This window comes from Nelumbo nucifera, chromosome 3 (genome assembly GCF_055504915.1).
Source record: "Nelumbo nucifera cultivar China Antique chromosome 3, China Antique-T2T, whole genome shotgun sequence".
Lineage (NCBI taxonomy): Eukaryota > Viridiplantae > Streptophyta > Magnoliopsida > Proteales > Nelumbonaceae > Nelumbo > Nelumbo nucifera.
The window spans coordinates 42964083-42986848 of NC_142651.1; the positions used below are offsets into that span (position 1 = coordinate 42964083).

Below are 22766 nucleotides of genomic sequence, written 5' to 3' on the forward strand. Positions count from 1 at the left end.
AATATAAATATATAATACAAATATATATGTGTGTGTTATTTATTTATTTATTTATAAATATATTATTTGTACTATATTTTTATCAATTTGTTATATTATTTTTTTATAAAAACATGTATATGTATGATGTAAATAATTAAAAAAATACTTGTATTTTTGTCTTTTCATTATTTAAATTAATATATTTTATTTTTATTTTAATAATTTATTAATTTTTAAAGAAAACAAGTTGGATTGGATTAGATTCGAAGATTGGACTTACTGATAGGATTCGAATTCAAATCAGGGCATATCGAATTCGATTAGATCAGATCTGACATGAACAATGTCGAATTAGATTCAGATATACCTGATTCAAATCCGATTCGATCCATTTGCATCCCTATATTGCACCTCTTTGATGCATAAACCCTTTTTTATGAGGGTAGTTCTGTCTTTTTCTAAAAATCTCTCTTACTCAGAATATGAAGGGTAATTCAATCATTTCACTTGGTCGTTAACGATAAACTTACGATAAAAACTTGTTAGACACAAATTGAAAGTTCAGGATTCAGGATAATAGAGACACGTTTAAAAGATTGGGGACTGACTTGACACAACTCCCAAAGTTTAGTTACTGTTCAGGAAATTTTCCCTTTTATTTTTATACATTAAACTACTTGTTTCCAAGACGCGACACAACCGTCTCTAGGGGTGCTCACGGTTCGGTTAACCAAATCGTGGGGTATTTTTTAGAACCAAACCGGTATTACCGATTTTTGGAAAACCGATAACCGGAACCAAACCGAAACTAGTCGATTAATCGGTTGATCGGTTCAGTTAACCTTCAGTTCGGTTAATCGGTTTTTTGGTTTTTTAATTTTTAATATATATTATAAGAATATATATAATAAAAAATTATAAATATATATATAATGCATATTTATTAATTTATAATGTATAAAAAAATATAAAATACATATAATATACATAAATATATATAAAATATATAAAAATATATGTATAATTATACCGGTCGATTTAATTAATTGCTGGTTTTCTACATTGATTAACCAAAACCGAACTGATACCTTCAGTTTTTTAAAAACTCTTAACCGACCAATTGATTAACCAATTTTTTAATTCGATTTCGGTCAATTTTTTCGGTCTGATTCGATTTTTCGGTTTTTTTCTCACCCCTATTGTATCGCTAGCCTCCTGCCTAATCTGCTAGCCGAAGTGGAGCCCACGTGTAAGATTATTATTTTGTAGTATAATTTGAAGTTGCACAGCCGCTGTGAACGCAGCATTTCGCAACAAAAGCACCATCATCTCCTTCTCGGTTCCCTTCTTTCCTCTGTTTATCAGCATCAGCATCAGGGCCTGCAGGTTCGTCCACTTTCCCTTACAGCCTCTTGCTTTCTTTTACAGAAAACAATTGAATACCCTAATTTCTATGATACTTGCTGAATGTTCTAAGATTTGGGTTCAGTTCTGTCATCACTTCCTAGTTTTCTGTAATAGTAGATGCTGTTTTTTTCTTTAATCTTATATTTCTTCCATCTTTATTGATTTATAGTTTCCTGTTATTTATATTATACTCTTCGTTCTTTATTGATCGGTGGTCTGCTCATCGACATCGATACTTATGCTTTTTTTTATTGAGGATAGACACTGAATGCATGGATAGAAAGGGGAACAAAATTTTCCCCGTTATTGTTTTATGTTATAGGTTAATGTGGAACTTTTTGTGTCAGATAATAACTCTTAAAATTGATTTTTTCGTCTATAGTAAAGAGTAAAGAAAATTTGGGTGCTGTAATTGGTGGAATTGAAATAAGTAGGAATGTTTGAGGAAAGGAGAGTGCACCCCGATTGCATAAATGCTTCCAACCCATATCATGAATGCGTCGAGTATTGCTTCAGAAGAATAGCTGAAGCCAAGGAACGGAGCAAGCAAGAAGGATCAGGTTATTTCTTTTACTTCTTGTTACTTCGTGATTTTTTAAGTTGCTAATAACATTGTTCTAGATTTGATTAAAGTTGAATTGCTTCTTGTTTCTCTATAGATAATCTCTTTATCTTACACTCAAGATGAACCTTGTTGGGTTAGAGACTTGGTTGTTTTTGGTTTGGAAATCATTAAGCCACTCTATTTAGGAAGCTATCTCAAAATTATTGTATTCTATTTTACAGGTTTTATAGACATAGGCTTCCGAATTGTGAAATTTGATGTCAAGAATTTTCTTTAGATATGGAGGTTGTATGAAGTATGACTTTTTTACATAGAACAATAAATTCTGCTAATTGCTATAGTTTTAGTAAGAGTGCCTTCTTTTCTTTTTGATGGATAGTAAGGATGTCATCTTTGTTGATCTTTGTATCTTCTATAAAATATTGGTTATTAACTTATTATCGATCAAAAAAGAAATATTGGTTATTTGTAAAAGAAAAGTATGTTGAGAATGATGAACCATGATCTGATCCTTTTAGATCGTGATAGATCTCATCCTTGTATGAATTTTTTGCCAAGAGAAATTCTTTGGGATTTCACATTTCTTTTCTTGTTTTTTTTTTCTGGGGGAAAGTCTCAGGAAAGTTGGAAGTACTATCTTTGTTTTTTCCTTCTGATCTATAAGAAAAAGTGATTCTATTAATAAATTCATCTATTCAACCTTAAGCACTATTGCAAGCCATTGCCAAAAGTAGGAAAAGAAGAAAGGAAACAGTACTGTCGATAAATTGAGATATTGTCATAGTCTGGTAGTCATGGAATGATGCAAGGTATCCAAGAAATCAGAGATATTTCTGAAAGATCTTGTTATGAGTCTATTTGGCTTTTATCTTAACATTGACCAGGTAGATTTCAGCTTTCATAAGTAGAATATGCTTGCAAACTTTGTTTTTATTTATGTCAATTGATATAACCTGCATTGTGTGTCAAGATAAGCAGGTCTACCTTATTTAAAAATTTCATATTCTCATACTACAATCTGTGCGGTGATGTGGTCACATATTCATATATACTTCATTGGTGCACCCTAATATTTCAGAAGTTAAAGAAACTAGTGGTGGTGTGGATGCTAGTGGCCCATCACATTCAGATTCCCCTGATCAGGATGAGGATCCTTATGGTGACAGATCTGATCTTGAAAAACAGGGTGATGGGGATGATGATCATCCTGTAGAGGAGAATGTGGAACCAGACTTTACAAAACTCACAGGGAGGCAGAAAAAGTTGTTTGATTTAAGGCTCAAGATGGTAAGCCTTCTTCCATGTTTGAAATAGTATCATCATCCCAGCTATTTTTAATAGGAAATTTCGAAGGAAATTCCATGATTTTCATTTTGTTCTGATTTCCATTTTGGCACCTATTTTGCAGAATGAAGCCAGGAAAGCTAACCAAACTGCCATGGTTGCGGAAAAGAAAAGAATGGAAGCTCCACAGGAGTCAAGGGGCATTTCTAAACAAAAATGGCTTGAAGAAAGGAAGAAGAAAATTGGAAAACTACTTGATGCAAATGGTTTGGATATGTCAAAGGCATATATGTTTGATACAGAAGAGACGGCAGAGGCAAAATATAAGAAATGGGAAAAGGATCCTGCTCCATTTGGTTGGGATGGTATGCTTATTTCTCAAGTCACTTTATTTCCTAATTACTTGCAACACTGTTTTTTTCTTCACAAGAGTTCCCTATCTTTCTGTGCATAATTTGGATTTTGCATTCGATTTATTACTTTTACAAAGAAGCAGTAATTAGCAAGAAAATAGAAAGGGCTGTAGAGAAATAAAACAAAAGGTATGGAAGTGCAGTAGGGGGAGCTTTCAAGGATGGGATGGGCACTATAGTGGCTCCCTTCAAGGCTTACAACTAGCTAAGCAGCTCAATCTAAGAAAAATGAGGTTGAAGGGGACTCAATGTTGGTTGTGGGATGGACAATGAATAATTGTTTGGGTCCTTGGGTGCATAGACAGGCCATGTAGGAAACCTGGAGGATAGCAAGAGAAATAGAGGCTATCTTCAAATGGATTAATAGATTTGCAAATGCATTGCATAACTCTCTAGTCAAACAAACAAGGGGTTTCCAGGGAACAGTTCGTTTGGGCTTATTTGTTGTAAGCTCATTTTTTGTGTTAATAAAATTTCCTTGCTATAAAAAAGAAAAGAAAAGAAAAGAAAATATTCGTCATGTCTGTATTTTCAATTGATACTTTATGCATGAATTAGACACCTGTAACTAACACAGGAACTGATTTATTTATGATGATTTGGTTTTATTTCTTTTTTATTTAATTATTTGCTACATTTATACCTGTCCAAACAAGGAGTGTGACATTGAAGGTGACTGATATTATCTTCTATGAACAGTTTTTAATCAAAAAACACTGTACAATGCCTACAAAAAGCGGACAAAGAATATAGAGTGTGATATTGAAGAATATAATAAAATGAAAGAAGCTGATCCAGAGTTCTACCGTGATGCTTCCAGCCTCCAATATGGAAAAGTATGTGGTTGAAGAAACTCTTATTGTTCCTGATGATGCTTAACTTGGACTACAATTACTGGTCTTCCATTCTTATATTTTTATCTGCTGCAGACACCAAAGATTTCTGAGGAAAAGATTGACAAGATGGTGAAGGAGCTCCAGGACAGGGAGGAGAAGCGGAAAGCATTTAGTAGAAGGCGTAGGTTCCATGAAGAGAAGGATATTGACTCTATCAATGACCGTAATGAGCATTTCAACAAGAAGATTGAAAGAGCCTTTGGAAAGTATACATTGGAGATTAAGAACAATCTTGAGAGAGGAACTGCTTTGCCAGACTGAGGTATGATACACTAACATTTTGCATTGTTCTATCGTGCACTTAAAGATCATTCGAGTGTCATGTAGTGGTTGTCTTGTATTATTTTGCCCCTAGTAATTTGTTTCTCTCTTGGTGTCATTATAGTGTGTCAGTATTAAATTCTGCCCAGTCCTTGATAGAGTAAATTTACAATTCAGATATCTATGCTTATCAGAAGAAAAATAGGTTGCAATTCTGCAATAGAGATTTCAAACTTAGACAAGATTTATTGTCCATGTGAAGACCATCTATCAAGTTGATTAAATTATGTAGGAGGAATTGAAACCTACCCTATATTATCTAGAATAAGTTAATGCAAATAAAAAGGAAAATTAGAAAGAAAACAGAAGGAAGAATACCAATAATAGTAATGATGATCAGTGATGAAATAATAGATCAATGATCACTTTTACATGACCAATGGGTGGGCTTGTGCCATATTACATCTATGAAAGGAAATCAATCCCTGCAACTCTAAGGAGATAATATGTACATCATTATCATCATCATCGTCTAAACCTTGTCTCAACTATATGGGGTTGGCTATGTGAGTCCTGTTTCTTCATTCTGTTCTGTTTGGTGCCATATCCACCATCAAATTATGGGTGATTAAATCATTTCATAGTACTCCCACTCGGTCCTTTTCAGTCTGCCCCGCTCTTCTAGCCCCTCCTACTTGTAACAGATCAATTCTAATGGATGCTGTCAATGGTGTTCTATGCACATGATCAAACCACCTCAGTCTACTTTCTCTCATTTTATTACCTATTGGAGCTACTCCAGGATCCTTTGTATGACTTCATTTCTGACCCTATCTTTTCTAACCACTCGTCCATCTAAGCATATACAACTGCCACAGTCATTTTTTGGACATGCTTCTTAATTGCTCAACACTCTGCTCCATAAAATATAGCTGGCCTTACAATTGTTTTATTGAAATTTTCTTTTAGCTGAAGTGGTATTCACCTATCACATAAGGCTCCAGATGTACTCCATTTTGCCCATCCTATTCTAATTCTATGAGCGACATCCTTCTCAATCTCCTCTTTGTTATGAATTGTTGAACCAAGGTAATGGAAAGAGGTTACATTGAGTTATCTCTTGGTTTCCAATACCAAGTGTTTCCTCATTTTCCCTCCTATTTAAATTTACATTGCATATATTCTATTTTAGTCGTACTTATTTTAGAACCTCTTGTTTCTAATGCACTTGTCCATAAACCTAATTTTGCATTTACTTCTTTGTTAATTTTATCAAGTAGTACTATGTCATCAGCAAACATCAAACACCACGGAACCTCTTCTAGAATATGTTTAGTCAAGATAATATATACCTGTATACATATTTTAATTTTTGTCACTTTTCTTTATGCAAATGGTAGAGGTCCTTTGTAGCCTTACCCCTTGACCTTAAATATTCCTCAAGACCCCTAACTCGGTGCCTATGTGATTGGCCTAATAGTACTCCATAGACCTTCTAGGGTTTTGCTATTTATTTATCCATTTAATCTCTTTCCAATATTCTTGTATTATTGAGATAATAATTACAGCTAAGAACTTCCTAAGTTTTAAGTAGATAAACTTCTTTCTTTGTCAATATAAAACAATTTCTTTTATATTGTTTTCAACAGATTTTACTTGGTTAATTATAACAATATAAGGCTTTCAATTTACATGTAGATAGACATTATCCGAATAATTTGCTTTAGTTTTATCCTTTTCTTTGTAAACTTATTCTGCTTTCAAGATTATCATTATAGATTATTCTTTCTTATTTTCCTTTACAAAATATTTCTAGTTATACATTTAATATTTTTTTGAGAAGTGGTTCAATTGAAAGAATTGAAGAAGCCCATGTACAACAAGGGCTGAATGCTGGGAATTTGCAAATAGCCCAAAAGACAGCTGCAGATACCATCTTCCATGCTAGTTTACCACTCTACTCCGTCCCCCAATCTGCCATGCCTCCAAAAATTCTTTAATTGTTTCTGGAAGGCATCCTTATGCCCCAAACAAACATTACATCCTTGTCCATATTTTAGAGGCAAAACTGCTAGAGATGATCTTCCAATTCCATACAACTGCCCCAGAAGATACAATTCAAATTATCCACTGCCATCCCACATTTGATCAATATTTTTTTGATAATTAATCAATATATATATTGCATTGACTACCATGAAAAAGGCCCTGGCTGTACATCTAAACAGTAGGGACAATACACAACCGGCGCCTTGAGCTGTCTGTGCAATAAAAACATACAGAGGAATATTACATTACAAATCTAAGGTCCCAGAATATATCCCAAAAATTACATTTCATGAAATCGTCTGTTGTAAGGCATCTCCTCTTTGTTGCAACCCACAGTGAAAAGGAGATTTTTGATGGAGCCACAGTACACCACACTGCAGAGCTTGGGAACCTGCTATCATTCCTTGGTACTTTTCCTTACAGAGTGACTTAACAGAGAACTTCTTTTGTGATCCCACGCTCAAATCCTTTTATCTTCCTGGTTTCTGTTCAGATGGATATTATTTAATGTCTGCAACAGCTCCAAGACAGAATCAACTTTAGTAATATATAAATGATGCATTCTTCTAAACTATTATCAAATATAAACGATATAATAGCATGGGAAGCATAGTTACATATGATCATTTTGAAAGCATCATTTTATCATTCTACAGTGATGTTATTATTTAAAAGAATGTCCTTTTATAATTTAAAAAAGTATTAACAGATATTAGGTAAATTAATATTTATTATGTTATAATATATATATATATATATATATATATATATGAATGGTCTGACATTTCTACTGAACTGACATTTAAAACTTTGCTACCAAACAGAAGCTTCTAAAGAGAACAAGACCTTTTAAATGGAATACCAGGCACTGTTTTGGGACATTATACCAGGCACTGTAATTCATTTTGAAATTTGTTTATTTGTTTTTAAAGGGGAAAACAAGAATCTATGAGGACAAACTTGTTTATCTATATCTTAAACATGTAAACAAATTACTGGTTGTTTCTATTCTGCATAAATGAATGCAGAAAGACATTGTTCATATTAACTAAACAACTTCATTAATGAAAAAAGAATGATTATTATAAGATGACATAGCTGGTGTTCTACTTACCCAATACAAGTTCTTTAATAAAATAAAAATGGCAAAAGAAATTTAATTTTCTCAATCAGTTTATTAATTTTGGTTAAGCTTATTTGAATAGATATGTTTCTTATGGATCTTAATTCATTCTAAGCAGGCCTGCAGCCATGATATGTCCGTGCAGCCTATATGTCTCGGTTGTATTTTTAAGATGGAGGCCAATTGAACAGTTGGTGCATGGGTAGGATATATGTTGAACTGGGGGAAGGCTGCACACACTTACGTAGTTGGAGAAACTGTTTACAGTTTAAGCATAATGAGGTTGAGAAAGGAATTAGCTCAGACTTTGCCTAATCATGTCATTGCACAGATTGATAAGTGGTTTTGCAATGTAAAATTGGGTAAGTAAAGTACTGATTAAGATATAGCCATCCATCATCATGTAAGAATAGGTATCTGCTTAATGGTGGGCTCCATGATTAAAGCCAATGGAAATGAAATCAAATATCCTGATGCAAATTTTGTAATGTTCCATCTAAAATCCCTTTTGGACTGTGGTGCATTTAATTACTGATATAATATGATCGTTTTAGATTTTTAGTCATGCATGAAGCCTGAGCTAATAAACAAGCTCAGAGACTTGCAGCAGGGTTTGTATTGTAATCAGTTAAACTTGAGCCAGAGTTTTCTGTTTTGCCGTTGTTCAAGGCTTCAGGCCTTTTGAGTTTTGGTAAGTGCTTACTCGTCTTCTTTCATTTCATTCTCAGGAGGAGCCCCCCAGAGCCATGATGTTCGAGTTGAGCATTATCTCTGGTTTCATATGAACCTTCAGGTTCAGTATTTTTGGGGGTTTGGTATAAAGCGCCATATTCATTAAACAGAACGGAGCGATGAAACAGGATTCATCATATAAAACACCATATTAAAAGGTTTTTGATAGTTGGGATAAGGCTTGGATGATGTCATGATGATGATAAAATAATGGGCCATCTTTGTTAACCTTCCATAACTTGCATTTGAGAGTTGCCACTGCCTTAGCGGAAGCTTCAAAGTATATATACGATACATTTGATATAGGGGGTATAATATTCTATCTTTTGATGCTTATAGATCTGTTTACAAATGATTTCAAGTCATTTCTCTCTCTATAATAATAATAATAATAATAATAATAATAATAATAATAATAATAATAATAATAATAATAATAATAATAAACCCAAAACCAAATCAATTATTAATTAATTGGGATAATTGGATATGACCCGATTAGATTTGACATCTATAATTGCCAATTTTCCATGAATAATATATCTTTAACAAAAATGGCAGTAAATAGTAAACGTTTTATATGTTGATAAAGTTTCTTATGCATTGGCCTTAACATTAATACTTTCAAACATAAAGCATAACAAAAATTACAAAAAACAATAGAAAAACTAGAAGACGTTTATAAGTTTATAAATTATATATTATTAATTACATAATGGGTTCAGTTCTATCAGATATATCCGACCCATTGACAGCTCCAGGTCCGACTATGATACCGGCAGAGTTGACCCGTGGTTGTTTCAAATTTCAATTATATGAATGGAGGTGTTCTAACTTCTTACCATAAAAGCTGAGTGAATATTAATGAAATGATTTACGAAAAGATAAAAAAAGAATATTCATGAAATGAGAAACTGCCAGAGTGCCAGTACAAGCACCCGACGGATACGGATACGGTAAATATTTGTGTCAGGTGAAGAACTCACTGACCCAGAACCAGAGACGGGAGTCTTTGATGTGCCGTCTTATCGTTGAATCGTTGAAGTCGGACAGCCCACCATCCCGCTTCTTTGGCGGGTAAAGGAAAAATAATAATATTATATTATAGGTATATATTCAACGGTATGAAAATCCTCTGCACACTCCACACCCTCTGGACATCTGTTACAAGACCGTATTGTAGTTGGTGGGTTTAGGGTTTCATTTTTATTCCCACAATGAAGGTCAGGGTTTGGATTTTTAGACGTTCGTGGGTTCATTTTTTGGTTTGCGATCTCTTTGATGGCAACCGCTAGTGAGACTGAGCATTTTCGTGAGGTTACTCATTTGGACTGGGATGGGATTCTTTTTAAAGATATTTATATCTTATTTTCTCTCTCTCTCTTGCAGTTTTATCTCCATTTTGTATTTATTATTTTCCAGTCATTCCATGCCATGATGCTTGCCCTTTAGGGGTGGACATCGACATTTTCAATTGTTATTACCTGCCAATGGCATTTCTATCTTTGCTTTATAGATTATCTACTGTATACTGTGGCATTCATGCAATTTCTATTTGAATCGTTTACTGTTGTGTGCGAAACTATGAGTTTGGGAAACCCAACTCATAATTTTTCCTAAAACGTATTCTATGTAGTTTGTTAGTTGTTTTTGTGAATCGGCAGACCTTGGCTTGGGAAACGCAAATAGAATTAGTTGATGATAGTCTGGGTTTTCATACATAAACTTGACTTGACACCTAGCTTTGCGCACTCACTAACCGATCAACCAGTCACCTTGCTTTCCCATCAAAACAGTTTTGAATCCATTCTTGAGAAGAACTTAACATGAGTGGAGGTTCTTTAAGTTATCTGTGTTTTACACAAAACAGTTTGCTACCAGTATCAGGGACATTTCTTTTTCATATTCATCTGTTTTTACTTTCTGCATGCCCAAATTTCTCCATCTCCTAACAAGTATATTCAATATTTGCATGTTTTACTCTGCACATTGGGACAGCAAATTCCTGCCCAATAAGATGATAGTTTGTTTTGAACAACAAGATTGCACCTCCAAGTTGGAAGGAGGATCAAATAAATCACTTCATCTCTTTTCCTGAGTCTAAGTCAGTTTTGAATTGGTCTGGGTTTGTTGTTATAGCAGCCTTATAGGTGGAACTGTGGAAGTGGGATTCTCAAGCTGTTATTTAGGTTGGGTGATGAATGAAGAAGGTTATCCCTGGGCTCTGTGATACGTGATTAGGGAAACATGATCTCTAGCTTCAAATATGACTTCCTTGTTCAGGTGGGTTAGTCAATCCATTCTCATGCTGACTTGTTGGCGTAGGGGGGAGTTAATAGTGTGGATTGTGTATGGGGCCTACCCTATTATCTGAGCAGATTGATGGATTTTGATTTTTTTTTTTTTGTGGAGAAGCCAGAATGGTATTTAAAATTTTCCTTGTTATTCGTATTAGGAGCTGTTAATTTATTCCTATTGTTGTTCTGTGATGTCTTCTACTATGTAATCTTTATATAGTGTTCAGTTACTCGTTTGCATATCCTAAAGTCATTCTCATTTTCCTATATATGCTATTAATTTACCTTTTATATTCAATTGTTTTAATTTTGTAATCATGATCTAACTATTGTAATACTTTTGCAACAGTATTCAAGTATATCTTGAAATAGTTAGTCACAGGGGGACTGGGTAGTTTTGATCGGAAAGAAACAAAACAGCAATTAGTTGCACAAACTAGTTTTTTATCCTTGGGTTGTGGTCAAGTGCAAGCAAATTATTGATCCTTTTGAAGCCATAAATGGAAGGCCCAAAATCCCGAGTAATACAAAATCCAGGTATCCATGTTTCATATTGTTGCATTTCTTTTATTTCTTCTTTGTTTTGTATTCATACAATACTTCTACCTCTGTCCCAGTGACAGGAAAAAAGTATCATCGTAAGTGGACCAAAAAGCCAACTTCAAAACCTAAACCTACAGCAAACTGGCATAGGCCAGTCACTCGTTCTGCTACTTTCATGAAGACCAAATCCCCTGGTGCAACAGTGGATATCATTGATTCTGAGTTGGATGAATCACCCCCTTCAATGCATTGTCCTAAACACATGTTCACTCCACCATCCCAAAGCACTGCTGATTCTAACTGGTCTGAGAATAATGCTCCAGATCCTCACGACTCACTCTCTAGACCTTCTACAATGGTTGATCAATCAGTTACCGATTCCCCCAGCTCCTGTGCACAGAGCACTCTCCAAGCTTCTCCTATGTATGCCCCTCCAAGGGATTCTGTTCTATTGGTTATGCCTACTATTGACATGGCTGCAATGTCGGATCTTTTCGATACTATTGATTCTCTTATTGCATCTGAATTTGCACCAACCAGTTTGGATACTTCACCATCTTCTGTTCCTATAGCTAAGAATTTTGAATTTGATCGGGCCAAGGCTTCACTTTGTCGTCTCCTTGCTATGGACTTTACTGCTGTGACACACCCTAGTCAGATGCAGGAACTAATCAAAACTTTAGAGCAATTAAAAAACAACAAAAGTTTGTTGCCAAACCAGTTGGTGGCTCTACAGAGGTTGTCTGAAATTGGCCAAATGGGTAAGAACTTTGAGAAAGCAAATACTATTATCCAGTCTGCTAATGAGTTCCTGGAACGGTACCAAGAAAATACCAACATTTTGAAGAACAGTAAGGTTGAGTTGTGTACTCTCTCTGAGGAGGTTTCAAAGAAGCAGGCTGAGATTTTTAAGTATGAAGCCAAAATGAATGTGATACAATCACAGATTTCTGTTCTCCAAAGACGTTTACTTGAAATATCTAAGAATCATAGTGAAGCCACTTCAGATCTCAAATCTCTTCAGGCTACCATTTCAGCCAAGGCTTCCGCTAGTCAACAACTTATAGTGAAGTGCCAAGCTCAAGGTGTGAAACTAAAGGATGTCTGTGCCCAAAAGGATTCTGCTGAGACTCTTAAGACCAATATATTGGTTGAGTGGGCTTCATTTCAGACTTTGTTTCTTAATTTCTTTAAGCCTAGGTAAGCTCATGAACTATTTATTTTGTGTCCATGTTTTGCAGTTTAGTTTTTTTTATATGCATTTCTTTTGTAGGCTTGATTATTCTATCAATCTTATTAAATATATTGTTACCCTTTGTTTGGTTGCTTCTAAAATGGTTGAATAGTACTATTTCATATGTGATCCACTTATTACATGGTTTGAGGACCACTGCCCATATAATATAGCTCATATTCTCCAGACAGCTTCTATGACTTCATATGGTACTTTTGAGGTTGGGTAACATGAGTTTCAAACTTTGTGCCCACGAACAATATTTCATTTATCAAATACCCATACCCTTGGTACTTTGTCATAAAAAAGTTCAGGATATTCAATATCTTAAGCAGAGCTTCATTGAATTTCCTAATTCAATTTATATTGCAACAATTAACTCAGTAGGAGCAAAACTTTTCTGAGCTCAACCATCCATGACAAGGAAATAACAAATTTGAATTGGTATGACAACATTATGCATGGAAATCTGGGCATAACATGTAAAACTTGTATTAATCATATGTAGATGTTGCGAAGTATAGAGGGAGAAAAGAAGAAGATTTTCTTTATTGATGATAAAAACATATTGAGCATACACCTTAAATAAGAAAAGATAGGAAAGACAAAACCCCTAGAATTTCTCTCAATCAGGGATTGACTAAATCTTTCCCTTAATCCTAGGATATGACTTTCCTAAATTTATTTAAATCTAATCTTTCCTAAATTTATTTAAATCAAATCATATCTTTTTTAATTTGCCGCAAATCCTGTGCCGACACTCCCCCTCAAGTTGGTGCAAAGATATCTACCATGCCCAACTTGCTAACTTGAAGTTCAAATGGCTGTCTCAACAAGCCCTTAGTCAAAACATCTGCAACTTGCTGCGTGGTTGGTACAAACGGAGTGCAGATTATTCCTTCTTCAAGCTTCTCCTTTATAAAGTGTCTGTCAATCTCAACATGTTTACTCCTGTCATGTAGAACCGGATTATGAGCTATGCTAATAGCTGTCTTGTTATTACAATACAGTTTCATAGGAAAGCTCACTAGTATCTTAAGATCTGCTAGCACCCTCTTTAGCCACAGAACCTCACACACTCCTTGAGCCATTGATCTGAATTCAGCCTCAGCACTACTTCTAGCAACTACACTTTGCTTCTTGCTTCTCCAAGTAACTAAATTGCCCCAAAGAAATGTGCAGTACCTCGAAGTTGACCTTCTATCAGTGATCGAGCCTGCCTAGTCCGCATCTGTATACACCTCAACCCCTCTCTTCTCATTTTTCTTGAAGAAGAGTCCTTTTCCTAGTGTGCCTTTTAGGTACTTAAGAATTCGATACATAGCTTCAAGATGTTCTTCGTACGGGGAGTGCATAAATTGACTCACCATACTCACAGCGAAGGCAATATCAGGACGTGTATGTGACAAGTAAATCAATCTTCCTACTAGCCTTTGGTATCTTCCTGTATCTACTGGAACCCCATCTTTAACTTCTCCAAGTTTAGTATTAACTTCTATCGGAGTGTCTGAAGGTTTGCATCCACTCATTCCAGTTTCTTTCAAGAGATCTAAAATATATTTTCGTTGCAAAACCACAATGCCCTTCTTTGATCTTGCCACTTCCATTCCAAGAAAGTACCTTAGCTGGCCTAAGTCTGCTCATCTCTTCAATATCATCTCCAGTCAAGATTATGTCATCAACATAGACAATCAGAACCGAAACCTTGTCTTTGGTGGATCTTTTTGTGAAAAGAGTATGATCAGATTGTCCTTGACTATATTCTTGACTTTTAACGAACTTTGTGAATCTTTCAAACCAGGCTTTGGGAGACTGTTTAAGTCCATATAGAGATTTTTTTAGCTTGCATACCTTAGTTCCAAACTTCTTAGTGAAACCAGGTAGAGGCTCCATATATACTTCTTCTTCCAAGTCTCCATTCAAAAAGGCATTCTTCACATCTAGTTGATTCAGTGGCCAGTCAAGATTAGCTGCAATAGATAAGAGTACTCGAATTGTATTTAGCTTCGCCATTGGAGAAAAGGTCTCAGAGTAGTCTATTCCATATGTCTGAGTAAAGCCTTTAGCTACTAGGCGAACCTTGTATCTCTCCAAGGATCCATCTGAGTTGTACTTCAGAGTGAACACCCATTTACAACCAACAATTGTCTTTCCATCCGGCAGGTCCACTTTCTCCCAAGTAGCATTCTTTTCCAAAGCTCTCATCTCCTCAAAAATAGCTTCTTTCCACTCAAGAAAATTTAGAGCCTCTTGGATACTGTTAGGAATGGATACACTAAACACTTGTGAAATAAAAGCACAATATGAAGGTGAAATATTTTTGTAAGATACAAAATTTGACAGAGGATGTTTTGTACAAGACCTAACACCTTTCCTAAGAGCAATGGGAAGATCAAGCTGACTGGAAGAGAATTACCTGGAGGAATATTTTCAGGGATTTTTGGAGAATTATCATGAATTTCATGATCCAACCTCATATCAGATTCTTGTTGATGTTGCGGAATAGTGCCTCTCCTTTTCTGTGCTATATATTCCCTTGAATATACAAGGCCTTTATACTGTTTCGCACACATCTCTATTGTTTCAGCTTTTTCATTTTGAGACGGCATCACCAAAGGTTGTTCATTTTCAATATTTAATTCATTTGTTTCCACTAATTTTACATTTTCTGCCTCACTTTCTTTCGGTGACTTGTTGAGAGGAACATCATTATGGACAAATTCAAACATTAAATCAGAACCATCAAAAAAACCATCTTCACTAGTGTTGCTCTCCCCCCTGAAGACGGGAGTTGTTGTAGTACGAGGTTCCTTCAAAGAATGTGACATCCATAGTCACAAACATCCTTTTCAAAACTGGATCAAAGCATTTGTAACCTCTCTGATTAGTGGGATAGCCTACAAAAATACATTTATGTGCTTTTGGATTAAGTTTTGAACGTTTAGGATCATGGTTATGAACAAATGCCACACTTTCAAAAAATTTTAAGGGAATGTTTGTCACTAGCCGAGAGTTTGGAAAACAGTCAATGAAAACCTGTATGGGTGTTTTAAAATCCAAAATTCGTGTAGGCAGTCTGTTAATCAAATAAGTGGCTGTTAAAACGGCTTCTCCCTAAAGATACTTAGGAACCTTAGTTTGAAAACTTAGGGCTCTAACAACTTCAAGGAGATGTTTGTTTTTTCCTTTCAGCCACCCCATTTTGTTGAGGTGTATTATTACACGAACTTTGGTGTACAATTCCTTTCTCAGCAAAAAAATTCCCTAACACATTGTTAAAAAATTCCTTTCCATTATCATTTCGAAAAATTTTAATATGAGTCTGAAATTGTGTTTGAACCATGTTATAGAAATTTTTGAACACAATTTTAGCATCAGATTTCTCTTTTAAAAGGAAAACCCAAGTTATCCTAGTATGATCATCAATAAAAGTAATGAACCAACGTTTTTCAGAAAGAGTTGTTACTCTAGAAGGGCCCCAAACATCACTGTGAATCATGGTAAATGGTTTTGATTTTTTATATGGTTGAGACTGAAAAACAGCACGATGATGTTTTGCTAGTTCACAAGATTCACACTTGAAAACTGAATGATTTTTATTCATGAATAACTTGGGAAATAGATGCTTTAAATATTGAAAGCTAGGATGTCCTAATCGATAATGCCATAACAAAACTTCACTGTCACTAGAAACAGAAGTAGAGCTGAAACAAGTCTATTGGTCTTGCCTTCCAAAGGTAGATCCTTTATTAAAGAGGTAGAGACCACCATCCTGTTTAGCCCCCAATCATCTTCTCCGAGGTTAAATCCTCAAATTCACAACAAGAAGACCAAAAATTAACTCGACAATTATGATCAAGGGTTAGTTTGCTGACTGATAATAGATTGTATGATAGGTTAGGAACATGTAGAACATCTTTGAGGTTTAGAGAAGGAGAAATAGATATAGTTCCTTTCCCAGCAACAGTAGCAAAGGAACCATCTGCAATCTTAACCTTTTGATTCCCTGCACAGGGTGTATATGAAGAAAATAATTGCGAAGTGTCGGTCATATGATCAGTGGCACCTGAATCTAGTATCCAGGAGCCATTAGATTTGGTACAAGCAATGGCTGCACTGAAAAAATTACTTGGCTAAGCTAGAGAACAGGATGGGTTAGAATTTCTTAACGATTGAGATTGAAACATTTTATATAAGTGCTCTATTTGTTCCTTTGTGAAAGGAAGAGACTCTGAGGATGATTGCTGCCCTGGATCCGAGTTGCTTACTTGAAGTGCGTGGACATCTCCCCCTGACTTGTTGTCACTGCCTGATTTTTTCTTCCAACCCGCCGGTTTCCCGTGCAGCTTCCAGCAGGTTTCCCAAGTATGCCATGGCTTTTTACAATGATCGCACTAAGGCCTTTGCTTTCCTCCTCGCTTATCTCCGTCTAAGTCTGCACCTCGGGCCACAAGAGTGGACCCTTCATTCTCTGTTTTTGTTTCACTAACATTCTTCAACATCACTTGCCGCCTTGCTTCTTCTCTACGCACTTCTGAAAAAACCTCTCTTATAGTAGGCAAGGGCTTTCGTCCTAAGATACGTCTCCAAACCTCATCAAGTTCTTTGTTCAAACCAGTCAAGAAGACAAAAACCCGATCTCTTTCTATCTTCTTTTTGTATCGAGCACTGTCACTGGGACTTTCCCATTCTTCTTCTTCAAATAAATCCAACTCCTGCCAAACAACCATCATCTCATTATAATAAGCTATACTTCACATTCACCTTGCTGCATCTTCCACATTCGGGTATTCAGTTCGAACAGTTGTGAATGATTGTCCAAATCTGAATAGGTTTCCCTAACAGCTTCCCACACATCGCGAGCCGTTGACAGAAACATGAATGGTTTTCCAACTACAGGATCCATAGAGTTGATCAACCAGGCGATAACCATAGAATTTTCAGAACGCCACTGCCTGTACTTTGGATCATCAGTGGCTGGCGGTTTCACTTCGCCATTCAAATAGCCGAGTTTCCCTTTGCCGTCAATCACCAACTGCACGGACTGAGACCACTCAAGATAATTTTTTCCATTCAATTTGTGAATGGTAATCTGCAGGGAATTCTTAGAAAGAGAAATAGCCGCTGGTTGAATACCTCCCTCCGAAGATGTCACACCACTGGTCACATCCGAAGATGCTGAACCTAAGCCAACCATGGCGGCTTTAAAATTCATGGTCGAACCCTAAAGTTCTGATACCATGTTGCGAAATATAGAGAGAGAAAAGAAGAAGCTTTTCTTTATTGATGATAAAAACATATTGAGCATACACCTTAAGTAAGAAAAGATAGGAAAGACAAAACCCCTAGAATTTCTCTCAATCAGGGATTGACTAAATCTTTCCCTTAATCCTAGGATATGACTTTCCTAAATTTATTCAAATCTAATCTTTCCTAAATTTATTCAAATCAAATCATATATTTCTTAATTTGCCGCAAATCCTGTCTTTCTTAATTTGCCGACAATAGACTTATGTCCACCTATCATTAATACCGCAGGTTGTGCCATGCTTACATTATTAAGAATTCTGTTGGTGGCTTCCACCTAACCTTTTTCTTGAGCATAATAAGGTTTTGGGGTTAAAAATCCTATACTGCTTATCAAAAAAAAAATCTAAATCCTATACTCATAATCAAATACTTGGGTCATTGCAATTGTCTTAGTAGTCCCAGATAGGGGTGATTATTTCTAGCCTTCCCAGCCAGCCTTCAAATTTCTGGGCATGGGCCTAGGACCAATACTTTAGGTCCAGCCCATAATATATACTTATATATTATATTTTTTTGATGGATATATTATAATATGATGCATTAATGTATCATATATAATATTTTCTGTTATATAAAATAGAAAAAGAGGGTACAGAAGGGGAATGACCGGAAGTCACTCAAGATAGAAAAGAAAAACAATCTCCAACTCACAAACATGCAACCAACCCTGCCGAGCCTCAAAATCACCAAACCCAAGAGCCCAAAATATCACATCAATCAAAAAAAAAAAAGAGCCCAAAATATCACTAAACAAACACAAGCTACAACAACCAAAGACCAAGCAAAACTCAATAATGTGAAAACTCAACCTCAACACCAGCTCCACCTTCAAAACTGCAGCCTCTAAACCACTAACCACTAAAAACTTCTAGAGGTTTTCTTGGTCTTCAAGATTTTCTTGCTTGGTTTAATCCCAAATAGGCCTCCTTTTAGTCTAGCAAAAACCTATGAGACCAGAATGTCTCGATGTTTTCTGTCTTTTATCTTCTATTTGCTAAAACACACTTCTGGGAATCCAACAAGCAAGGTGGGGGTTCTCATTAATTCTTTCCAATTCCAGAACTGTGTTTCTCTTAAAGAATTGGGCATCAACTAAAACTGCAGTTTTTTTTTTCTCACTACCATCCTCTTCCAAACTCGTTGTGGTTAAGTTGTTATGGCCTTCATCAATTGGCGGCACAGGCACTTGAAAATCTCCAGTGTTCTCGTTTTCAGGCATCACGTAGTGTTCTTCCAGATGTTGGAACATTTTCCTTGTAAATGACTCACCTCCCAAGACAAGCAAGCCTAGAGCTTTACTTACCTCCACAGCTTTCTCTCTGACCTTAGCCACACCAATAGATTTGTCAATCTGATGAGTCTCATCTAAAAGACTTCTTCCTCATCCTCCTCACTTAGACTTCTCTCCTCATACGTTCTTTTCCTATAATAAATTCTTGTTTTCCTTAAGCTCTGGTCACATTCTTTGATCCTTTCTCCGGAATAGTAATCAAAGCCGAACAGGATTGTGGACCCTTCACTATACTTCCCCCATCTCCGTCTGGATTCAGCACAAGGATCTTATCCGTGCCTTCAATCAACAGAGAATCAACCCCCAAAATTTTTGATTGTTTGCTCTCAAGGGTCTTCCTCATATTAAACTTAGAGAAATAGAAAGAATCAAAGTAACCTACCTCTGATTAATACTTGTGTTCCACAACATTGTGACTGAGAGAGGTGCAATCAACAAGCTCTTTCTCCACCCCGAAAAACAAAAGAGTCTTCTCACCTTTTCCTCACCTTGTGGTTTGTGCCTTTAATGAACAAAAAGACTAATTATATGCAATTACAAGTTTTTCCTTGTGGATTTTGGTTTTATCCTCCTCTGAAATTGAGATAGGATGGGAACATAAATTTAGTGAATAAGTAAACTTTTCATTTACATATTTGGCCATCAATTCTATTATTAGATAAGCCGTGGGCGTTTGTGCAATTTATGAGAGCCCGCAATTAACCAAATTAAATGTTGAGGTTGTAGGTATTGTTTTTCCTATTTCTTTACTCAGCTGGATTGAAGTATCAGGCTTTAGATGGTTCTGATCCTTAGTATTTTTTTATACAATTTCTGGAGCCAAGTTGAATAACGAGGCTGAAGATGGTTTGGTTATATATTCAACTTTTTGCATATGACAGAAAATTGTTATGTTATGCATGTAGAGATAAAAAGAGAAAAGTAAAGGACATGGAGCAGATGATGGAATGAGAGATAGGAGATCGTCTTTGAGTAAAGGGAAGCAGAGATGGAGCAAGGCACCCTCCTTGGGATGGCGAGTTATTTGTTGACTGTTCTTTGGCTTACACCTTATTGGACTGGTCTTTCTCTCCCACTCTCTCAGGGATCTTGTAAAGAAGTGAGATGGTTACATGACTAACCCATATAAACATCTTAATTTTTTGAGAAATATAAACTCTACGTAATGAAATCGAGTGAAGTGGTCCCTCTTTGTTTCAAGTAGGCTTCCTTAATTAGTATAGATTTTCTGCCAAAATAAGCCCAATTTAATTGAGGGAAAAAAAATCCTTAAACCTCCCCCGAGGTTTGTTATAAATACTAAAACATCTCCCCATCTTTCTAAATGGATAACCTCCTCCACAAGGTTCAAATGTATCGGTCGATACGTATTGTTTCGAGAGCTCCCCGATACATCCCTATAAGAAGTGTATTGGGGTTTTGACCAATTCAGGGGTGGAGTCTTAAATCGCTCTTGAATCGGTTTTAAAAAAAATAAAAAAAAATACCGATATGGTCTAATACACCCCTACTGTCATATCGGACATATCGATATTTTGAACCCTACTGATATAGCATGACAACCGCCCTTCACTTATGCTAAAAGTTGCTGTCATCATAGGGCCGTCAATGGATCGGGTCTGGTTTGAGACAAGGTGTATCAGTCCCAACCATCGGGACAAAATTACAGACCCAGAACTGTCTAGATTATTAATTGAGATAATTTGGTTTGATCTGATTAGACTTGATTATACTGACATCTGTAATTAATTATGTTAATAACAACTTCAAACTTAATATAACTTTGACAATGAAATAGTAATTTTTTTTTATGTTAATTAATCTATGTATTTTTAACCAAAATTATCTTATATATGATCTATCAAATTTACCTTTTATACATAAAAATATAAGAAAACTAGGAGACTTTTATACATTATTAACTCAGTAATCGGTTCAGAATCAATCAAGTGCTTTTTAATCTTGTTAGCCACCTGTCATTCCAATAATTTATGTCCATGAAGTTTTGTAAAAGTAGAAGTCTAACTTTGTTTTATTTGTCAACTTCTGATTGGGCTGACATTATACAGGTGGCATATTTAAAGGATGGGCTTCAATATGAATGATTTTGATTTGTCAGAAAGTTGTTATATGGGCCACGTCAAAAACTAGGTAACTCACTCACTAGTAGGGCATTTTTATGTTAGATTCAAACATCTAAAAACCTTATTAGGACATTCTTGATGTTTCTCCCATTCTGTTAAAATTAACAGCAGAATCATGGGATGTTTAAAGATTATGATAAAACTGAGGCGGGAGGATGAGGGGAGAGGGGTTAATGTCGTACTATCGGCTTAGGCTCAGTTTGGAAGGAGTACAAACACAAATGTAAATATGTAGAGTGCAAAATTTTGTATTTTGTATTATTTTGTATGTTTTATATGGTGTATATTTATATTTGTACTTTTTCCAAACTGAACCTAATGCTTAGTTGGAGAAGAGTGCAAATACAAATATGCATGTATTTGCACCATATACATTTGTATTTGCATTCTTCTCTGGAAAGAGTACAAATACAAATATGTACAGTATAAATACATACAAAATAATACAAAATTTAAAGATTTGTACTCCTTTCAAACTGAGCCTGAACAGCTTGTCCAAATATGGTTAAGGAACCAGAATTATACAGATCCTTAATTCAGTCTGTCCGACCTTTTTGAATGGGCTTTATAGCAGCCCAATAATAATCATTTTATAAGATACAAGCAGTGGCATCATAATGCTATACTCCCTGATTAAAACCCTTGTGATCATTATATTTAGATGATCAAAATCTCTCAAATCTAGTCTCAACAAATAGCCCCTAAGCAAGTTTCGAAGTATCGGCACGTATTTGCAGGTGCCGTGAAAGGTGATGTACAAAGCGTTGCATGGTAAAGTTGTTTATTAAAAATGTCATGTGTATTGCTTATACGTCACATAGATATGAGCATTAGACTACATAATTGCCGTTTTTATGGATATGCGATGTCAAACTCTCTGGAATAGCGCGAGTCGGTCTGGATTAGGTTAGGGTTGGGTTGAGGTCAATCTTAACCCAGTCATCAGCCAGTCAGCCCAAATTTTCTTTATTTTTTTTGTTGGGCTGGGTCTGGTTTTTTTATTTCATTCTGCTAAAATGTTTTTTTTTTTTTTTGGGCAAATGCATGGTAGTATGTGAAAATTTATTCTATGAGAATGAATTATAACTACACAACACCTCTTGTAGTGGTATTTGTTTTCAACTTTTCATTACGACATTCGGTCCCATGAAACTTGTGGTTGAGGTTAGTGGTGAGCAAGAAAAACTGAAAAAGTATATCAATCCGGAAAATTGATCGAAACTGAACAAAATATT

At 35.5% G+C, this 22766-nt stretch overlaps 2 protein-coding genes across 6 annotated transcripts; both read left to right on the forward strand.

The window, feature by feature from the left end:
* The first annotated feature begins 1220 nt into the window (after positions 1 to 1220).
* Positions 1221 to 8482, forward strand: LOC104603905 (pre-mRNA-splicing factor SYF2-like). 2 transcript variants are annotated; one of them, XR_016084150.1, is made up of 8 exons: positions 1221 to 1368; positions 1772 to 1949; positions 3033 to 3241; positions 3363 to 3603; positions 4351 to 4487; positions 4581 to 4809; positions 7194 to 7264; positions 8099 to 8482. XR_016084150.1 is itself a non-coding variant. In XM_010268065.3 (7 exons), the coding sequence occupies exons 2-6, from the start codon at positions 1826 to 1828 to the stop codon at positions 4806 to 4808; spliced, it is 939 nt and encodes a 312-aa protein (XP_010266367.1). In that variant the 5' UTR covers positions 1221 to 1368; positions 1772 to 1825; the 3' UTR covers position 4809; positions 8099 to 8482. The 2 variants fall into 2 exon arrangements, 1 of the variants encoding a protein (XP_010266367.1); XM_010268065.3 differs by lacking the exon at positions 7194 to 7264.
* Positions 8483 to 9163: 681 nt separating this feature from the next.
* Positions 9164 to 21613, forward strand: LOC104603906 (uncharacterized). 4 transcript variants are annotated; one of them, XM_088901433.1, is made up of 4 exons: positions 9164 to 9820; positions 11359 to 11546; positions 11627 to 12752; positions 20293 to 20587. In XM_088901433.1, the coding sequence occupies exons 2-4, from the start codon at positions 11510 to 11512 to the stop codon at positions 20336 to 20338; spliced, it is 1209 nt and encodes a 402-aa protein (XP_088757559.1). In that variant the 5' UTR covers positions 9164 to 9820; positions 11359 to 11509; the 3' UTR covers positions 20339 to 20587. The 4 variants fall into 4 exon arrangements, with proteins under 4 accessions (XP_088757559.1, XP_088757558.1, XP_010266369.1 ...); XM_088901432.1 differs by lacking the exon at positions 9164 to 9820 and adding an exon at positions 9848 to 10995; XM_010268067.3 differs by lacking the exon at positions 9164 to 9820 and adding an exon at positions 9848 to 10029.
* Positions 21614 to 22766: the final 1153 nt, after the last annotated feature.

Excerpts from the sequence above, each read along its gene's own strand:
- LOC104603905 (XM_010268065.3), top strand. The coding sequence starts at position 1,826 with ATGTTTGAGGAAAGGAGAGTGCACCCCGATTGCATAAATGCTTCCAAC. Across the intron at positions 1,950-3,032 it reads GAGCAAGCAAGAAGGATCAG|AAGTTAAAGAAACTAGTGGT; the intron begins GTTATTTCTTTT and ends CTAATATTTCAG. Across the intron at positions 4,488-4,580 it reads CCAGCCTCCAATATGGAAAA|ACACCAAAGATTTCTGAGGA; the intron begins GTATGTGGTTGA and ends TATCTGCTGCAG.
- LOC104603906 (XM_088901433.1), top strand. The coding sequence starts at position 11,510 with ATGGAAGGCCCAAAATCCCGAGTAATACAAAATCCAG. Across the intron at positions 11,547-11,626 it reads CCGAGTAATACAAAATCCAG|TGACAGGAAAAAAGTATCAT; the intron begins GTATCCATGTTT and ends CCTCTGTCCCAG. Across the intron at positions 12,753-20,292 it reads CTTAATTTCTTTAAGCCTAG|AGATAAAAAGAGAAAAGTAA; the intron begins GTAAGCTCATGA and ends TTATGCATGTAG.